Raw genomic sequence first — 18,670 nt, forward strand, 5'->3', positions numbered from 1 at the left:
GGACTCAATCAGGGCTGTACTTTTTTGATGACCCCAGATATTTTCAATTTACTGCTGATGTTATGTTTGAGGGATTTTTTTCTTAGTTTCCAAGGACTTTAAGTTACGTGCTTTCACAAAGTTATGTACAATTGTTATTTTGTTCAAAAGATAGTATGAACAGAGCTGAGCAGCAATGGAAGTAAACTGTCGCACAAGCCAAAACTGGCTGACAGTGACAAGTGAATAAATGGGCTGCCTGATTCCATCTTCAGTGACTTGCTCTCTTATCTAGTGACAAAGGGTATCCTTACCATTTACTGTAGTTAAAATTATCTGAAACAATTTTGTGTGATCTTTCGGTCCTATGAGCAACTACAAGTTATTAGAGCACAGTTATTGATGTATTTTTGGAATCCTGCTTATAACTTTCATGAGAGGAAAACATTTTAGCCCTTAAATTGGAGTTTAAGTAAAAATACTGGGTTAAAACCAAAGGTAATTTTACACCGATGTGAATCAGTTCTATGACTGAATGTGTGTGCAGGGGGGATTTTTTTTACCAATTTTTCCTTCTGTTTGGTGCCCACTACCTCCCTGCAATGCTACTCCTGGAGGGACAGCAGATCTTCAGGAAGAGTTGTTCTCTCTGAAGTAGTGAGCTGGTGCAAATTGTCCCCCTCCTCTTTGGCAGAAATGACTTATGCTGGCAGATAAGGGCATCGGGCTTCAAGCTCCAAAAATCTCTCATTCTAACTTATTTTTAAACAGAGTCATTCATTCAACTGTCAATCATATTGGTCAGGACTTTGACATTGTATTTGATATTCTGAACTTGCCAACTTCCATAGACTTTAAGTCATCAATTGAGGGATCTGAACACAATATATTAATAACTAAGGGTTGGGTCCTATCAACTTTCTGCTTGCACAAGAGGGAGGGAGCCAGTTTCAGCCACTTTCCCCTTACTGTAGCCCCACTGTGCTGCATGGCATGTTGTCTATGAGGCTCTCAAATCCACAGCACCAGCTTTCAAGAGGTCATAGGGGGAAGATAAGAAAAGACATGCCTTCCATGGAAAGCCTGCAAAATCCAAGCCAGTACAATTTAGAGCAGGAATATATACTAAACAGCACTTTTATACCTTTTTCAGTGTGTTCTGGTTGATTGCTGCTGCTGGAGCTAACGCTGGCATCAAAGCCTGTAGGAGATATATTTCCTTCTGACTGAAGATCCTGCAGTTCTCCAACAACACTGTCCACCTCGATTGTGCTATCCGTTTCGCTCTTGATACTTCGTACCTCTTCTTGATTCGGTGGCAAGGCATCAGAGACAGATACACTGGACTGATGTCTGCTTGACTCGGCTGCAGTTACAGATGGTGGAGATTCAGGTGTGGTCGGAGGGGTGTTTAGCACTGAGTTACTGCCACTACTTGGGAATTCAACTTTCTTGTCGTTCATTTCAATTGTTTTCTCCTCAACCGATTTGGTATCTGTGCTGAGTGGCAAAGGCCTTTCAACTTTAGAGCTGGACAGAGCGGTCTCCTCTTCTACCAGTGTTTGCAGATGTTCCTCTGGTACGGCATCCTCTGGAGAAGCATGTGGTGGGGAAGCTGCTGCCTCAGTGTCGGAGTCTGAAAAAAGTTCCTTGAGAGTTTTTTTAGGCCATTGCCCCTGAATACTTGACCACACATCTTTCCTGTCTTTAGCTCTAGTATGCTGCAACCGTTCGTCAGAGTTAGTTAGGAGTTTTACTCTCTTTTCTGCCACCTCAGAGAAACCTGAATAAAAAGCATTTGTCCGTAAGGATTTTCTCTTCTCCTCTAACCCATTGTACTTCTTCGTTGGAGTGATTTTTAATTTTTTCCCCTCATCTTCATCTGAGGAGCTGTTGCTACTGTTCTCCAAACTAAGCATGTCTTTGCCATTTGACTTGTCGTCCTTACTATTAGGTGACCCAGTTTTTAAACATTCCTCTGTGACACAGATCCTCCGTTTACCACGTTTTATTTGTGGCTTTGTTTTATCCACTGCTTCTTTTTTTACCTCTTTCCTCTTCTTGGTGGTTTCGTTTTCCCCATCATAATCAGTATCATCGGATTGCTCTGCCAGTTCTTTCAGCAATTTTTCTGGAGATTTGGATATTGGTTTAGATGCTGTGGCATTTGCAAGGGTCTTCGTCTCTTCTGGAAAGGATGAGCTGTTCTGCTCTTTTGGACAGAGTTCATTATTTTCTTTGCTCTCATCCTCATCTTGAGGTTCCTCCTTACCGTTATTATGTACACTTGGAACACTTTGGTCATCATCCTGCTCACTTTCATCAGAGCTTTCAGAAGCTGTTATAACATACACAAAAAGATAAGAAAATAAACATCAAATGCCATTATTCTGATCACACTTCCATAACATAAGGTTTAATGCACTGAAGGTTTAATGCATTCGTACCTCCTGTATTTTCTAAAGCTAAAAATAGATTATAAATAGATAATCAGTATATAATTACTCCAAGGAATTTTAGTCTAATGTTTACATTTATTGTGTTCAAAGGACTAATGATTTCTCTCATCTGTCATTATTCAGATTACAAAAATGTTAATGTCAGAAATCTAGGCTGAAAAGGAAAACAGAGTTGCACTTACCTGTTACTGCTGTTCATTGAGGTCTTCGGTGCAGACACACATGTGGGACTGCGCCTGCGCGCAGGCCTGCCACCGGAAACTTTTCATAGCCTCAGGCCTAGACTGGGGATGCCCCTCCCCTTGGAGCAGGCAGGCCCGGCTTCCTGCCGACCTACAGCATGCTTCCTGGGCGGGGCATCCCCTCCCTCCTCAGTTTCATGCCCGCCGCCAACCCATGTAGGTGTAGTTTTCTTTTATTTATTTATTTATTTATGGCAGACAGGGGGTAGGATGGGAGGGATGTGTGTCTGCACCGAAGACCTCAATGAACAGCAGTTACAGTAAGTGAAACTCTGTTTTCATTTTCAGTCTTCGGTGCAGCCCCACATGTGGGATTTTAGCGAGCTATATACACCAGGAGGTGGGTGTCGGTCTATTGGAATAGAGTTTGAAGGGCCACTTTGCCAACTTCTGCATCTCTACTTGCTAGCAGGTCAATGGTGTAGTGTCTCACAAGCACCTCCTCGCTCGCCCAAGTCGCAGCCTTGCAGATGTCGGTCAGAGGGACCTTGCTATAAAAAAAACTGCTGACGATCCCTGGGCCCTGATAGAGTGGTCCCTAACGCCTAAAGGACATGGAGTATCTGCTGATTTGAAAGCAGACCTGATAGCAGAGGCCACGCATCATGCAACGGACTGGGCCTAAGCTGCTTTCCCCGTTCTTGGGGCTTGGTGACAAATGAACAGGCTCTTGGAATGTCTAAAGTACTTTGTCCTGTCTATATAGTATAAGATTGCCTTCTCACATCTAAGGTGTGTAACACTTTCTCTGCTTCCAAAGACGGGTTTGGGAAGAAGACAGGCACCACAAACTCTCGAGTTAGGTGAAAACTGAAAATCACCTTGGGTTTAAATAGTGGGCTGGGATGTAAGACCACCCGTTCGTCAAAGATCTTTAAGAAGGCTTATCAATCCTGAGGGCAGCTAGTCCTCCCACTCTCCTAGTGGATGCCACTGCTATCAAGAAGGCTACCTTAGCTGACAGTAGATTGACTGGAGAGGTAGCTAAGGGTTCAAAGGGGGAGAGCATTGGTCCTGCTAGCACCAATGAAAGGGACCACTGGGGAGCAATCTCCAGTGCTGGAGGAAAGTGTTGATGAAACGTTTAGCTAGTGGGTATATGGAGACTGTGTACCCCTCAACCTTGTCATGGCAGGCTGAGATAGCAGCCAGGTGTACCTTGACAGATGAGACTGCCAGACCCTGTCTGGTTAAGTCTGGAAGGTAAACCAGAATCAGTGGTAATGGGCAGCTAAACACTGAGGAATTGTTAGAGCTAACCCAGTGCTCAACCTTTCCCATTTCAAATCATACAAGTATCTAGCAGACGGTATTCTGATTTGTAAGAGAATCACTCTGACTGGTTGGGACAAGCCTATGCCCTGGGTTTTATCCTTCATGCTGTTCGGTGTAGGCGATTTATATCGTGATGCATGAGAGTGTCCCAGCGGAACAGATCTGGGGCCCTGGAAAGTTCCCTGAAGTTGTGGTTCGCTAGGTGGAGCAGCTCTGATAACCACATCTGGCGGGGCCAGAAGGGGACCATCAGGATACAAGATGTGTGATTTCGTCTTGATTTTCCCTATGACCCTTGACAGGAGGGCGAAGGGTGGGAAGGCATAGAAGAGGGTGCCTGACCATTGTATCTGGAAGGCGTCCCATAGTGACTCTGGGTCGTGACCCGCTAGGCAACAGAACCTGTCCGCCTTCCTGCTGTTGCGGTAGGCGAAAAGATCGACTTGTGGGAAGCCCCATAACTGAACAATGGGAAAACAGGAGCTTGCCCTGGAGCTCCCACTCATGGCTCGTGAGGAACTCTCAGCTGAGACTGTCTGCCCAGATGTTGTGAATGCCTGCTATATGGATGGCTCTTACTGAAATGTCGTTTTCCAAGGTCACTTGTCATACTCTCTGGGCTTCTCTGCACAGGGGAACGAACCTGTACCCCCCTGCTTGTTGGCATAATAGCCCGCAGGAGTATAGTCCGATTGCACCAATGTTCCCGAGCCCCTGAGAATATCTATGAAGGAGGTGAGTAACAGATTGCACGCAGGTCAAGCACATTGATATGCATGTTTCCCTGCGATCCTTCCCAGAGACCCTGTATGGAGGGAACTGGTTAGAAGGTTGGACTCTGATAACCACCAATCCAGGGACCTGAGAACTGTCCTAGGGATAGACGACCTATGGGATTGTGAGTGACAGAACTGATTGAAAGTATGTAAAAACCAGTTCTGCAGGACTCTCATGTGGAGTCTGGCCTGGGGAGTGACGGCCGGGGTAGAGGCCCTCAAACCCAACAGTCTCTGAATCCATACCACCAGCTGGTGTCTGCACCTCTGGAACACTCCTGCCAGATATGCTGTTAAGAGTAGAGTCTGAGACAGCTCCTACAGACTGGATTCTTTGGGTGGGGACCAACTTGGATTTTATCCAGTTTACCACAAGATCTAGGTTAATGCAGGTTGTTAACACCAACTCTGTCTGGAAAGGGCGATTGGGGTGTCTGCCGTGAGAAGCCAATCGTCAAGGTAAGGGAACATACTACATCCTATACAGAGGGTGGTGGAGTCCCCTTCCTTGGAGTCCCCTTTAAGCAGAGGCTGGATGGCCATCGGTCGAGGGCACTTTGAGGGATCCTGCATACCAGGGGTTGGACTGGATGGCCTTTGTGGTCTCTTCCAACCTTGAGATCTTGTGATCTTGAGAGACCCTTTGAACATCGCCCTGCTACAGAAGCTTCTGCAGTTGTGGGCCAAACACGGGAAAGGGGTTGTCTCTTGTAGACGTATGATGTGAACAACTGGGGGAAAATTTACCTCTAAATGGTACCCCTCCATGACAACTCTCAGGATCCAGCTGTCCATGTAGATGGATCTCCAACGATCACAAATTTTGGCCAGTCTGTCAAGAAATTGAAAGCTTTCTTGGATGGCCTGCAGACACAGTCAGAAACTTTGAGTGGGTTGTTGCTGATCATCATGCCACTAAAGGTGAGTGAAAACTGAGACTGAAACTGAACTGCTGCTGTCTTTCAGAAGAGGGTTGGTGGCAGGTCTTTGCCTGTTGATTGGCCTACGTTTTCCCGACTGGCCCTGGTGACATGGCTGTTGGTATTGCCTCTGTTGAGGACACAGCTGCTGAAAGCGTTGTTGCCTTTGCCCTTTAAGAAGGGAGGAGCAAAGCCCTGGTGTCATGGTTGATAACACTCACGGGAAGGGTTGTTGTATGGTAGGACCCCCAGGGATCTGGCTGTCTGGTTGTCCTTCTTTATGTTTATCAGAAATTCTGTGGTGGAAGGAGTGAATACAGTGTCTCCCTCTAATGGGAGGTCCTCCTCGGCCTGTATTAGGTTAACTGCTGACTTGGCCTCCTCAGGGAGGGGTTCCAGATGGGGAGCGGCTTTTTCCCAGAGGAACAGCTGGTAGCCCCCCATGACTGTCTGGTAGTTGGCGATCCTGAAACTCAGGGCAGATGAGGTATGAGATTTTCTGCCCAGGCAGTCAAGCCTCCTGTTCTCCGTGTCAGCAAGTGTAGAGTGATGCCCCTGCCCCTGGCGGGCTCGCATCTCTCCTGTTGCGATGAATGGTCAGGGATTCCACAGAGTCCTGCTTGTAAGGATCCTCTATTTTCTTTGCAGAAACAGGGGTGGAGGCTGGTTATTTATTTATTTATTATCCTTTCCACACTAGCTTGCCACTATTCCAGGAGCGTCTGGGTAGAGGCAACTAAGGATTCTGTCCTTGGGCCTATTATCAGAGGTTGTGATATTAATCTCGAGGGCTTCTGCCAAGCGCAGCATCTGCTCGCTCTGGAGACGAAGTCTTCAGAAGGTGAGATGGCTTCAGTGTCTCTCACGTGCTCCTCCGGAGAAGGTTCTGACACTCCCTCTGAGCTTGCTACAGAGGCCGAGGCCTCGAATGGAGGAAGGCTAGGTTGGTGAGCTGGATCCATGGCTTTTTGGATCCATGGTTATCGGATCCATGGCTCTTTGGGTCCATGGCTCTTTGGATCCATGGCTCTCAGATCCATGGTTCTTTGGATCCATGGCTCTCGGATCCATGGTTCCTTGGATCCATGGCTCTCGGATCCAGGGCTCTTTGGATCCATGGTGATCGGATCCAGGGCTCTTTGGATCCTCAGCTCTTTGGATCCATGGTGATCAGATCCATGGTTCTTTGGATCCATGGTTATCAGATCCATGGCTCTTTGGGTCCATGGCTCTCGGGTCCATGGCTCTCGGATCCATGGTTCTTTGGATCCATGGTTCCTTGGATCCATGGCTCTCGGATAACAGAGTTGCACTTACCAGTAACTTCTGTTCGTCGAGTTGTCTTCTGTGCAGGCACACATTGGGACTGTGCATGCACAGGTCAGCCATCGGAATGACTTCTCATAGCTTCTATATGATAGATAGGGGGCGCCGTTTCCTCCACGCATGCGCCAGCTTTCCCACCCAAGCGGCGCGACGTTGGAGGGCGACGCCCCCTTTCCCTCAGTTCTTTAGTCTGCCAGCCACTATAAACTTCTGAAAAACACAAAGACAATAAAGAGCTTGTAGCGGGGCAGGAGGGAGGGATGTGTGCCTGCACAGAAGACAACTCGACAAACAGAAGTTACTGGTAAGTGCAAATCTGTTTTCGTCTTCGGTCTTCTGTGCAGTCCCACATTGGGAGATTAAGTAGCTACTCACCATGGTGGTGGGTACAGAGCTCTTAGTCAAACAACAAATGTAAGACCGCTCTCCCAACTTCTGTATCCTGTCTAGATGCAGCATCCACCGCATAATGATGTATGAAGGTATCCGGAGAGGTTCCTGATGGTTCCTGCAGTTCCTGATGGAATACCTTGCCCACCCTCAATAGATCCGGGGCCACAGGAAAACGAATAATCCTGTTGCCAGCCATCCTCAGAAGGAGGGAAAACCACACCTGTCTTGGCCAAAAGGGGGCAACCAAAATACAGTGAGTCCAAGACAGGAGGATCTTGTTGAGGACCTGTGCCATTAACGGTAGTGGCGGGAAAGCATAGTGCAGGCCCTTGCCCCACGGGATTAGGAATGCATCCCCTACAGAGTCGGGATCGTGACCTGCTCTGGAGCAAAAGAAGGGGGCCTTTGCATTGGTTGATGTAGCGAACAAGTCCATCACAGGAAAACCCCAAGCCTGAAATACCAGAAGGAGATACTCCCATTTGAGTAACCACTCGTGTCTTGGTAGAAAAACCCTGCTCAACGAGTCGGCTAGAGTGTTCTTCACCCCGGATATGTGAATGGCATGCAGAGACACCTTGTTGCAGATCGCCCATTTCCAAATTCTGGCCGACTCCCGGCAGAGAGAAACCGAAACGGTCCCTCCCTGCTTGTTTAAGTAGTGCATCACAGTTGTATTGTGTTTGTATCAGAACACTCTTGCTGCGTAGCACATCTGTAAATGAAATGAGAGCATAACGAATTGCTCGTAGCTCCAACAAATTAATATGAAACGAACATTCAGACACAGACCGCAGTCCCTGTGTAGAATAACCTTCACAGTGTGCCATCCAACCCATATTGGAGGCATCTGTAGTCACTACCACAGAGTGGGAAAACATGCCAAAAGGTACCCCCATAGACAGGTTAGTGTCAGATTTCCACCGAGAAAGCGACCTTAAGACTGACCTAGGTATGGATAACTTCTTGGAGTGGTGTTCCGTTATTGGGTTGTACGCTCTAACAAACCAATTTTGTAAAGGTCTCATATTAAGCCTAGCAAAAGGGACCACCGCTGTAGTGGAGGACATCTGACCCAATAGGACCTGAATGAATCTAGCAGACCGGAAACACATAGCTTGGGCTGCAGCTGCTAGTTGCTTAATGTGAGACATGCGGTCAGCAGGTAAAAAGGTTTTTCCGAGAGTGGTATTTAAAGACATCCCCATGAATTGAACTGAAGGTGAGGGAGTCAACACTGATTTTTGAAAATTAATCAAAAAACCCAACTTCTGCAGCAATGCCAGGGTGAGGTCTCTATGTCTCAACAATTCCTCTGGAGAGGGAGCGGTTAACAACCAGTCACCAAGATACGGGAACACCGTACACCCTTGAGTTCGTAGGTAAGATGCTACTACAGCTAAACACTTAGTAAAGACTCTAGGGGGTGTAACTAACCCGAAAGGGAGAACCCAGTACTGATAAAGGATGCCCCCCGCCTCAAAGCGAAGGAATCTCCGATGCTCCTGGGAAATAGATAGATGAAAATAAGCATCCTTAAGATCAAGCACCACGTACCACCAACCAGGTTTTAATAAATTCAACGCATTCTGCAGTGTAACCATTCAAAACTTTTGAACATACAGAAACTTGTTCAATTAGCGAAGATCCAAGATGGTCTTAAGACCTCCATCTTTCTTAGGAATAGCAAATAACCTTGAATAAAAACCAGGGATCAGTGAACTTGGAGAAAGCCTCTCCACTGCACCTTTAGCAACTAGCTCAGATAGGGAACATGACAAACTTGGTATTGGAGGGGGGAAACTGAACAGAGAAGGATCAGTAGGAGGGGTATGTAGGAACTCTAACCGATAACCATACTGGATAATTGAGAGAACCCACGTATCAGTAGTGATCTCTTGCCAAGCTTGTAAAAAAGGAACTAAGCGATCACCAAATATAACATTCCCCCCCAGGCCCGTGTCCCTCAGTCAGAAGGCTGGCTTAGTGCCCTGTTTCTGAGGAGATTGACAGCGATGTTGCGTGGACTGGTTTTTATAGGGCCTCCGCCTATTGGAGGATTGAAAGGTTTGATAGGGGCGTTGCTGCTGCTGCCCATAAGATGCAGTGGGGCCTTGCTTCTGGAATCGGGGTTGCTGGTATCGATCCTCGTAAGGAAAACGATTCCTATAGTAAGGTACTGAAGGGGGGGCCGTGACGCCCATGTACCTAGCTGTTTGCTTTTGCTTTCTCAGGAGCTCCAGCGTCTCATCAGTGGAGGCAGCAAAAAGCATCTGTCCATCAAATGGCAAGTCCTCAATTTTTTGTTTGGTATCTAGCACCAGATTTGTAAATCTTAGCCAAGAAAAACATTGTAGGGAAATAGCAGCCGCCATTCCCCTGGCCGAACAGTCAGCAGCATGGCGACCCGCATTCATTTGATGTTTAGCCAATTTAGAACCTTCTGACATGACCACTCTGGCAAGTGACTTTTCTTCCTCAGGCAACAACTCCACAAAGTCAGCCATCCTCTTCCATAAGAAAAGCTGATATGCAGCCATAACAGCCTGATAGTTTGCAATGCGAAAGCCTAAGGCATCCGCAGAGTAAAACTTTCTACTAAGAGAATCAATTTTAAGACTATCTTTGTCCACAGGTGCAGAATGACCACCCTGCCGTTGTTTAGAGTGGACCTCAGAAGCAATCAGCGATGATGGAGCTGGGTGCGAGAAAAGAAATTCACAATTGGTAGGATGAACTCTATACAGATTCTCCACCTTTCTCGCAGTGCAGGGGATAGATGAAGGCTTTTCCCACAGCTTCTTTGCCATATCCATAAAGTCAGATAGGACAGGGAAGGCAATAGTCGATGGTGAATCGGAATACAGAGCCGATAGTATTTTTTCTTTAGGCTTTGGATTAGTTGGTTGGCTAGAAATGTCCAAAGACTTAGCCATCCTAGACATCTGTTCTGCAAACGATCTGTAATCATCAGAAGGGGAAGAAGAGGCAGAAGTACCCACAGCATCATCTGGGGACACCTCTGAGGCAGCTTCAGTCCCCAACTTCAGACTCAGTGTCAGTCTCATGAGTTAAAAATTAGGGTTCTCTAAGAGATCGAGAAGGAGGCTGGTTAACAGGCTGAGGAGGCAGGGTTGACCCTGCAGGTGGTTGCTGTGGAGGAGAATACCAAGGGTAGCCTGGGTAAATAGGCCATTGCATCTGTGCAGGTTGAGGTGGCCAATGTGGTCCCCACCATTGCTGTGGCATTAGGTATTGTTGCGCCGGAACCGAAGGCCCAGGCATCGCTGGATCCAATTGCGTTGGAACCGAGGTCTCCGCGGCAGTGGGCGGCTCGATGTAATCACTCAGCGAAAGATCTGGGAGACCTAGCTCCGATTCCGACTCGAAACCGATGATCGGAGACGGGGTGCGTGGAGGAGGTGGGGTACACAACCTTTCACTCACCATCGGATCCGATCCCTTCGGATCTGAGGGTTTCGGAACCAAGTGCTTATTTTCGTTTTCTTGCCACCAGGGGCCTCGAGGTGCTTCGTTTTCGCTTTCACCTTCTTATGCGTCGGTTCCGAGGTAGCCCTCTTCTCCTTAACTACCGGAGATGCAGGGCGTTTCCTCTTCGAATCCGATGCCGGTTTCGACCGCCCGGAACCAATAGGGTCAGAACGGAGGGCTTGTTCCCGCGCGACTGATTTTGACAAGGTCAGCAAATCGGAACAAGATAAGTTTTTTTGATAAAGCGCCGATTGGAGACGCGCAGCCCTGTTCGAGCGGGCAGTCGGGGTAAATTGTAAGCATATCTTACAGGAGCCAACCTTGTGGGCCTCCCCCAAGCAGATCACGCAGAGGGTATGATCATCAGTCTTGGAGATCTTGCTCCCGCATTGCGTGCACTTTTTGAAGGGCGCTGTGCGAACTGGCTGCGCCATAACCGCTGCTGCGGCCGAACAATAATCCACTTTTCTTTTTTTTTAAACTCACGGAGAGCAAAGCCGAGAAGAACCTTTTCCGAAGGCGGCAGAAAAAGAACTGAGGGAAAGGGGGCGTCGCCCTCCAACGTCGCACCGCTTGGGCGGGAAAGCTGGCGCATGCATGGAGGAAACAGCGCCCCCTATCTATCATATAGAAGCTATAAGAAATCATTCCGATGGCTGGCCTGCGCATGCACAGTCCCAATGTGGGACTGCACAGAAGATCGAAGACGAACCATGGTTCTTTGGATCCATGGTGACCGGATCCATGGCTCTTCGGATCCATGGTGACAGGATCCATGGTGATCGGATCCATGGCTCTTAGGATCCATGGCTCTTTGGATCCATGAGTCGGAGCCGGTGGGACCGACTGGACCGAGGGGGGCCGCTGGGGCATCTCGGATCCAGCGGGCAAGTAGGAGCTAGTAGGGCTCTTCTCCATGATTCGGCCTTCAGGTGTGTAGCACGGACATTGCGAGCTCCAGCAATGAATTATTGGCATACTTTACAAGCAGCCGCGCTGTGGGTGTTCGCCCAGACACATTCCCAGACCGCAGAAGCGGAAGTCCATTGGCTGGCTGGGCAGCCCCGGGCGGCAGCCATCGCTTAAAGAGGGCCTTGGAGGCCATAACGGCCCTCAGCACTTGACCAAGAGGACCGAGATTTCCAGGCCCTCGCTACTTGACCAAGGGGACCGAGATTTCCAGAGGAAAAAACTCCCGTACAGGGGAGAGAGGCTGGTCAGGAAGCCCTGAGCGGCAGCCTGGAGTAAGGAGAAGAAGACTCACGATTCTATCAGAAATGAAAGTGAAACGCACTGAGGTTTGTTAGAGACGTCTGTTCTCGGCGGCGGCAAAGAAGGAACTGAGGAGGAAGGGGATGCCCCGCCCAGGAAGCATGCTGTAGGTCGGCAGGAAGCCGGGCCTGCCTGCTCCAAGGGGAGGGGCATCCCCAGTCTAGGCCTGAGGCTATGAAAAGTTTCGGTGGCAGGCCTGCGCGCAGGCACAGTCCCACATGTGGGGCTTCACCGAAGACTGAAAATGAATTAATGGGTTAGCATCCATAGGTGTAAAGAAGAGTTAGGTCATGGCATGTCACTGCACACAATTATAAAAATTACATATATCCTGACATATGCAATCTCCATCAATATAATTATTATTTAAGCTGGTTGCATTTGTGTCTTGACAGTTCATCTTCAGTCCACATGTATGAAATAGGCATATTTCTAGCTTTGTTTTTAAAACTAATTCAAATGGATTCTGTTACTTTTAAGTCTCTGCAACCTCCCAAATCACCCTTCCATTTCTGTATCAAAAATACAACTTGTCACTTTTTGTTAATGTTAAGTCAACTTTTGAAAAATACCACATGAACATGAAAAATTATTACATGAACATCACACAAGTAAACATTATTCTAGGATAACTTGTAGATAACTTGCAAGACAAACAATGAGACAGACTCGAAAGGAAAATGCATAGAGACAAAGGGTAATGAGAATGATTCTGGAAGTGTTTAGTGGAGGAAGGGCTATAAAGCAGAAATGTACATTCAGAGGACAACACTGTACAAATGCCGAATGTAGAGCTACTAAGAAAGAAAAGATGGAGAAGGAGAGCCCAAGGGCAGACTGGGAGGAAAAAACGGCCACAGAAAAGGCCCCCCACTCAAGGGAGGACCAAAGAGTCTGCTCAGACAGCACTGCCTGGAACTCGGCTGGGTGTTTCCTTCCTTGTGTGGGCTTTGGCTAAGCCAGGTGCCTCCTTCCCTGCCCCACCCAGAGTGAGGGCTACTGGCTTGTGGCAGTGGCCTATGCCCACCCCACACAGGGTGAGGGCTCCCCCTCACTTGGGGCCAGGTGATCCTGGGTGGCCCCTCAGGCTTATTGGCCCCCCAGAACTTTCCCCAGTGGCCTTAAATGGACAATCTACACCTGGGAGGCCTCATAAGTAGCACAGAAGAGTGCTTCTGTTGTGAGGAATAACAAACTGATATATTGTTGTGGACAATAACCAGGATTAAAAAAAATACTCCTAGTTAGTTCCATGTGCACAAGGGTCCTTTAGACTTTCTGAACAGCATCCCCTGACACCACACGGGAAATGGTTTTGGAAACAAGGGAAATTTTATGGCATTCAACAGTTCAAAAAGTCAGAAATTCTTCTGGGTATGCAGAAGCCCTTGCGTACACAGAAAGCAGTTCTTCAGATTCTGACCAAAGACTAGAACCCAGAAGTTGCTTCCAAAAGAAACAGATCAACTTTGAAGAGGATGGGGTTCAACATAAATTTAAAATGAGAGGGTGGTATAAGCATGCATATTAGTAATACCTGGACCACAGAAGCAAAATAGAAAGCTTTTGCTCAATTTGCCCTTTGAGTTCCACCCATGAAATGTAAGGGATCGAGCAAGAGAACATGGAGACAAGGCATTTGATCCAAAAAAGAAATCTAACCGTACTGCAGGTACTCCTTACACAAAAGATTATTTCATTGCACTGAACAAGAAACAGAAACCGCCTTTCCCCATATACAAAAATATAGAGACACTATAAACAACTTTCTAAGTTTTATAAAATAAATGCTCATTTTTCTGCAACTCTCCATTCAATGTTGTGTTGCTTTATTCTATAAGCTGCACAAACGTGCCCACAGAAAACAAACAAAACAAAACCCAACAAAAATGCTGACCTTCCTGCCCCCACTTGTGCTAGCTGCTGATGTATACAGGCTACCAGATAAGCAGCTTCTTACACGCTCATGTAATATAAAGACCTTTTTTCTCGTAAGTCTTGAAGGAAAAAACACATTCAGACAATAAATTAGAAACGCTGTTAACATTACCTTGCAGTCCGTTAAAGATGGAAGCAATCTCTAAAGATTTATTTGGAGTTGATTCAGAGGTTTTGGCTTCAGTGCTGTCTGGTTTGGATACCATCTCAGGTGATATACTGGCATGAAAAGGTGGCTTTGATGAGCGGCGCAGTTTAAACGTTTTAGGAGAATATTTCTCATCTTTCTCTTTGTCGCCTTTATTCTAGTTTAAAGAAGGGATAAGACACTGTTTGCATTCTGTTAATTAATCCATATAATTTGTCTCCTGTAGGAGTTTGCGGTGCAGTGACAGAGAGATGGATTCTTCCTGCCTCAGCATTTCCCCATCCAAACTCATGCAATATAGGGGATTGCACTGAGGTGGCAAAATCGCCACTCTTGCCTGTTAGATAAAGAGGCTCTGCTGATGGAAGAGGAAGAGTGGGCCATTTCACTGGCATTCCTTTCCTCAGTGCAGTGGCCTGTGCCGCAAAGTCTTTATTCGTGCTGCCCCCATAATCTTTGACACCACCTTTCTGAGGGTCACAGGCAACTGCTGGGAGCAGCGGGAGGTGGGAAAAAATCGATTTCTGCCAGCGCCTTCCGCCTGCACTGCATAAAACCCACCCTGCTATTTTCACATAAAACAAAATGCCCTTTATCAAGGATTGAATTTATGAACTGCTCAAAGGTATTTCTTTCAACATATGACACTTAAAATATTAATCAAATAGGGAATATTTTTATATCACATTAGCAACTAGACCCTTCACCACAGAAATTATACTATCCTTCTGCATTAGCACAGAGGGAAAGAAAGGCATATGGGGAGAGTTCTTGGAAGGCTGATGGAGGAGTTCCCAAGCTTTTCTTCCTAGAATCCCACTAATAAAATGTTGCCTTTACTAGACACTGCATTTCTGCAAAATGAATACTGTGAGGCTCCTCCCTCACTGGCCCCATGCCAGGGGAAGCTCCTCCAGGCCTTGGAACAGGAGGGAGGTTGCAGTACTTCCACCCTCTTCCCTTCCTTGGAACACCATCTTCCTTCCAGCAGGAAGTCCTGTCCATACCTTTCCTCCCTGATGTGTCCCTGGAGCTTCTCTTATGATGCCTGCCCCACCCCCTTTTCCCATGGTCCAATCCCAGTCCTGTCACATTCTGTCACCTGTTCTGGCCGTTCTGGAGCTATGGGCAGGGCATTCACCCACCCCTTCCTGGCTGTTGCCTGCTCCTAAATTCCTCCCTCCAACCCCTAGCTCTAACAGAGCTGTGACTTGCCCAAGGTCACCCAGCTGGCCTCGTGTGCGAGAGTGGGGAAACAAACCCAGTTCACCAGATTAGCCTCGGCCGCTCATGTGGAGGAGTGGGGAATCAAACCCGATTCTCCAGATTAGAGTCCACCGCTCCAAACCACTACACAATGCCTGTAAAAGAATATTTACAATTTTGTCATCATGCAGAGTCCTTTCACTGATCTGTATTGAATCACACGTTCCTAAGACCTGAGCAGTGCAGCTCTGAGAAGAGGCACAAAGGGCGCAGAAGGATATAAATTGGTTTGAGATTGCACTGAAAGTCGCTTTAGTTTTCTTTAAAAAGTGGTGGCAATTCCCACCAATTTCCCTTCCCAATGCAGACCCTTACTTTGCCCCAGGAAAAAAAATTATGGACACCTCAGTTTGCTGCAGCAGGAGGGGGAAATTTTCTCCTTCTTAAAGAAATGTAAGTGTCTTTACATCTTCAGAACTACCTGGTAGTATACAGGACCCTTTCTCTCCCATAAGAGAATCCTGTGTATACCTTAGCATTCTGCACCACAGAATGCTGAGTTCACTGAAAACCTAATCTATTAGACTACAGATGGGCAAATTCTAGGTCTTATTCAGAATCACTTCAAAATGTGGCAATGCTTATAGGGAGCAGAAGAGTTTCTTTATGTACCTGACACAGAGTTTGGTCACAGTGTAAGCCTAAATATACTCTAATTGTTCGCATTCTTAATTTGCCTTCCTTGTTCTACTTCATGGATAATACTGGTTAGTATTAGTAATAGTTCACAAACAAAACTGGGCCAATAGAAACTATTACTGTGCCTACTTCTGCATTCAACAAGCCAGAAGATTCCACACATTAATGAAGGTCTGATATAGAACTGATATAGCTTTGAACTTCATAGGCAGCGGATAGAACTTAAATTTTAACTCTTAGAGATACATTGTGTATAGATAGTATGTCAATATTAACTCTATGTCCTTATTTTACTGGATCTCCCAGCAAGAACAAGAGCTGCTAACACAAAGAAGTATTGGGTTCTCTTCTCCCTCTTTGCACAAGAATAAAATTTAGTAATAGTTCATAGTGATCTACCTTTATTTTCTTTCGATGTTTTATTTTTGGAACATTTTTGTCAGCTGGTCTCACTATCTTTTCTGCTTTTATCCATTCGTCATACCTATGAAGAAATAAAACACACATGGTTACATTATGGGTAATATTCAATGCACAGACTTTAGGAAGACTACTACAGATGAGCATTCTTTCAATATTCAGGATCACAAGAATGACACTTAGCATTTATAAAGCACCCAAAGCATTTTGTATACGTGGTCTTACTGGAGCAAAAACTCATTCCAGGAGGTCAGTGTTTATTATCCCCATATTGCAAAGGAGTTAAGGCAGAAAAAGAGGGGCTGCCTAAGGCCCCCTAGGGACGTCAAGACTTGCTAATGTTTAGCTTACTCCCTTGGTCGCTATGCTACACTAAATCTCTTTTGCATTCTTGCAACTTAGTATTCATATATACTTTTTAAACAAGTCACAGAATGAGAGGAGCTTTAATCAGGTTCTTTTCATTCTATAACTTTGTTATGAATTTGCTCTCTCCCCATATCTGCTTCAGTAGGAAAGTCACTTAATATTAGTGGAAAGCCATGAAAAAACAGTATAAGAACCAATTGTACAAATTTTCATATCTAAACAGTCCTTAAGAGTAAGAATAAAAACACATGAACACATGAAGCTGCCTTATCCTGAATCAGACCCTTGGTCCATCAAAGTCAGTACTGTCTACTCTGACCGGCAGCAGCTCTCCAGGGTCTCAGGCAGAGGTCTTAAGAACATAAGAAAAGTCACAGCCCCTCCCCTAACACAATATTATCACAGTAAACACAGTATTATCAGTTACATAGTATCATTTATTACTGTAAACTGGTCAATTGACAGGCCTTATGCTGAAGTACAGACAAGAATGTTCACATTATTATTCATAGTGTGGATGCAAAGAACTGTGAACAGTTTGCCAATTTCCTGTTCCTGCTGATTTCCCTTGTGTGCCCCCTCGCCCATCTTTTCCTGGGGGACTTTTGGGAATGGTCTAGCATAAAGTGTAACTGGGCCCTCCAACTGTATGAGCTGTTGTGCAGATTGTGCAAAAGTGACAGAGGAGATTTCTGCCAGTAGGAACTGCAGGCCCCTGTACTGCACACCATACACCTCAGAAGCTGGTGTGTGTGTGTGTGTGTGCGCGCGCACACACACATGTGAGAGAGAGCGTAAGTGTAGAAGGAAGGAGAAAACAGGAAAGACCTTTTTTACAAACATTACTCTATTCATGGTAAACTGATCAATATGTCCAAAAGAATTTATTAAAAAAGAAAACCCTTATGAAACACATTTCAGGAGATCATTTCCTATAAAACTATGCTATAGATCATTTACTATAAAAGCACCTCATGCTGGTGTATTCAGAGCATATTTCATTCCTTCTTTTAAAAAAATAACATTTTTTAACTTTTATGAGATAAATGCATTAATTTCTACTCGACACTTGTTAAAGTATACTTGAGAGCCAGAGTGATGCAGGGATTAAAAGCAGCGGACTCTCATCTGGAGAAACGGGTTGGTTTCCCCATTTCTCCACATGAAGCCTGCTGGGTGACCTAGAGCTAGTCACAGTTCTCTCGGAACTCTCTCAGCCCCACCTACCTCACAAGGTGCCTGCTATGGGGGTGGGGGGGAAGGCGGCTGTAACCCGTTTTGAGACTCCTAATGGTAGAGAAAAGTGGGGTATAAAAACCAACTCTTCTTCTTCTTATACAAGAGCAATCTCATAAGCACAAATAAATTATGGGTTTGATATTCAACGTTGGACACTGTTCAGTCAAGTACTGTGAAGTTCGCTGTGCAAGCATTCCTTATGGTGACTACATTGAAGAGATTCACTGCAATCTATGTGAAGTGTGCAGGACTTGGAACACAACCAGAATAAAGACTATTTCACACATTACACAAGGGCAAGCCTCCTCCTTGGCTCCTTAAGGCAAGGAGGACTGACGGTGAAGGCTGCCTTCTTGTCCTGTCTCTTGTCTCCAATGCCTATTCCATTTCTAAGCAGATCAATTTGACAGTCTCCTGGGTTTGTCCATTTAAAATCCCCATGACTGCCATTGCTGCTCCTCTCAGCCTTTGGAGAGACTGAAGGGTGGCCAATGAAAGCAATAATCTTAATCCCGCT

The 18,670-nt window shown here is 46.2% G+C and overlaps 1 protein-coding gene across 1 annotated transcript in view; it reads right to left on the minus strand.

The window, feature by feature from the left end:
* The window catches only part of ARID4B (AT-rich interaction domain 4B), a 110,895-nt gene that overhangs the window by 13,238 nt on the left and 78,987 nt on the right, over positions 1-18,670 (minus strand). Inside the window, exons 17-19 of the mRNA XM_056853331.1 lie at positions 16,525-16,609; positions 14,185-14,377; positions 1,124-2,317 (exon numbers count right to left, since the gene is read on the minus strand). Coding sequence (XP_056709309.1) covers positions 1,124-2,317; positions 14,185-14,377; positions 16,525-16,609 — 1,472 coding nt within the window. The remainder of the gene's footprint in view (positions 1-1,123; positions 2,318-14,184; positions 14,378-16,524; positions 16,610-18,670) is intronic.

The sequence above is a fragment of the Euleptes europaea genome, chromosome 7 (assembly GCF_029931775.1).
Source record: "Euleptes europaea isolate rEulEur1 chromosome 7, rEulEur1.hap1, whole genome shotgun sequence".
Taxonomy (NCBI): domain Eukaryota; kingdom Metazoa; phylum Chordata; class Lepidosauria; order Squamata; family Sphaerodactylidae; genus Euleptes; species Euleptes europaea.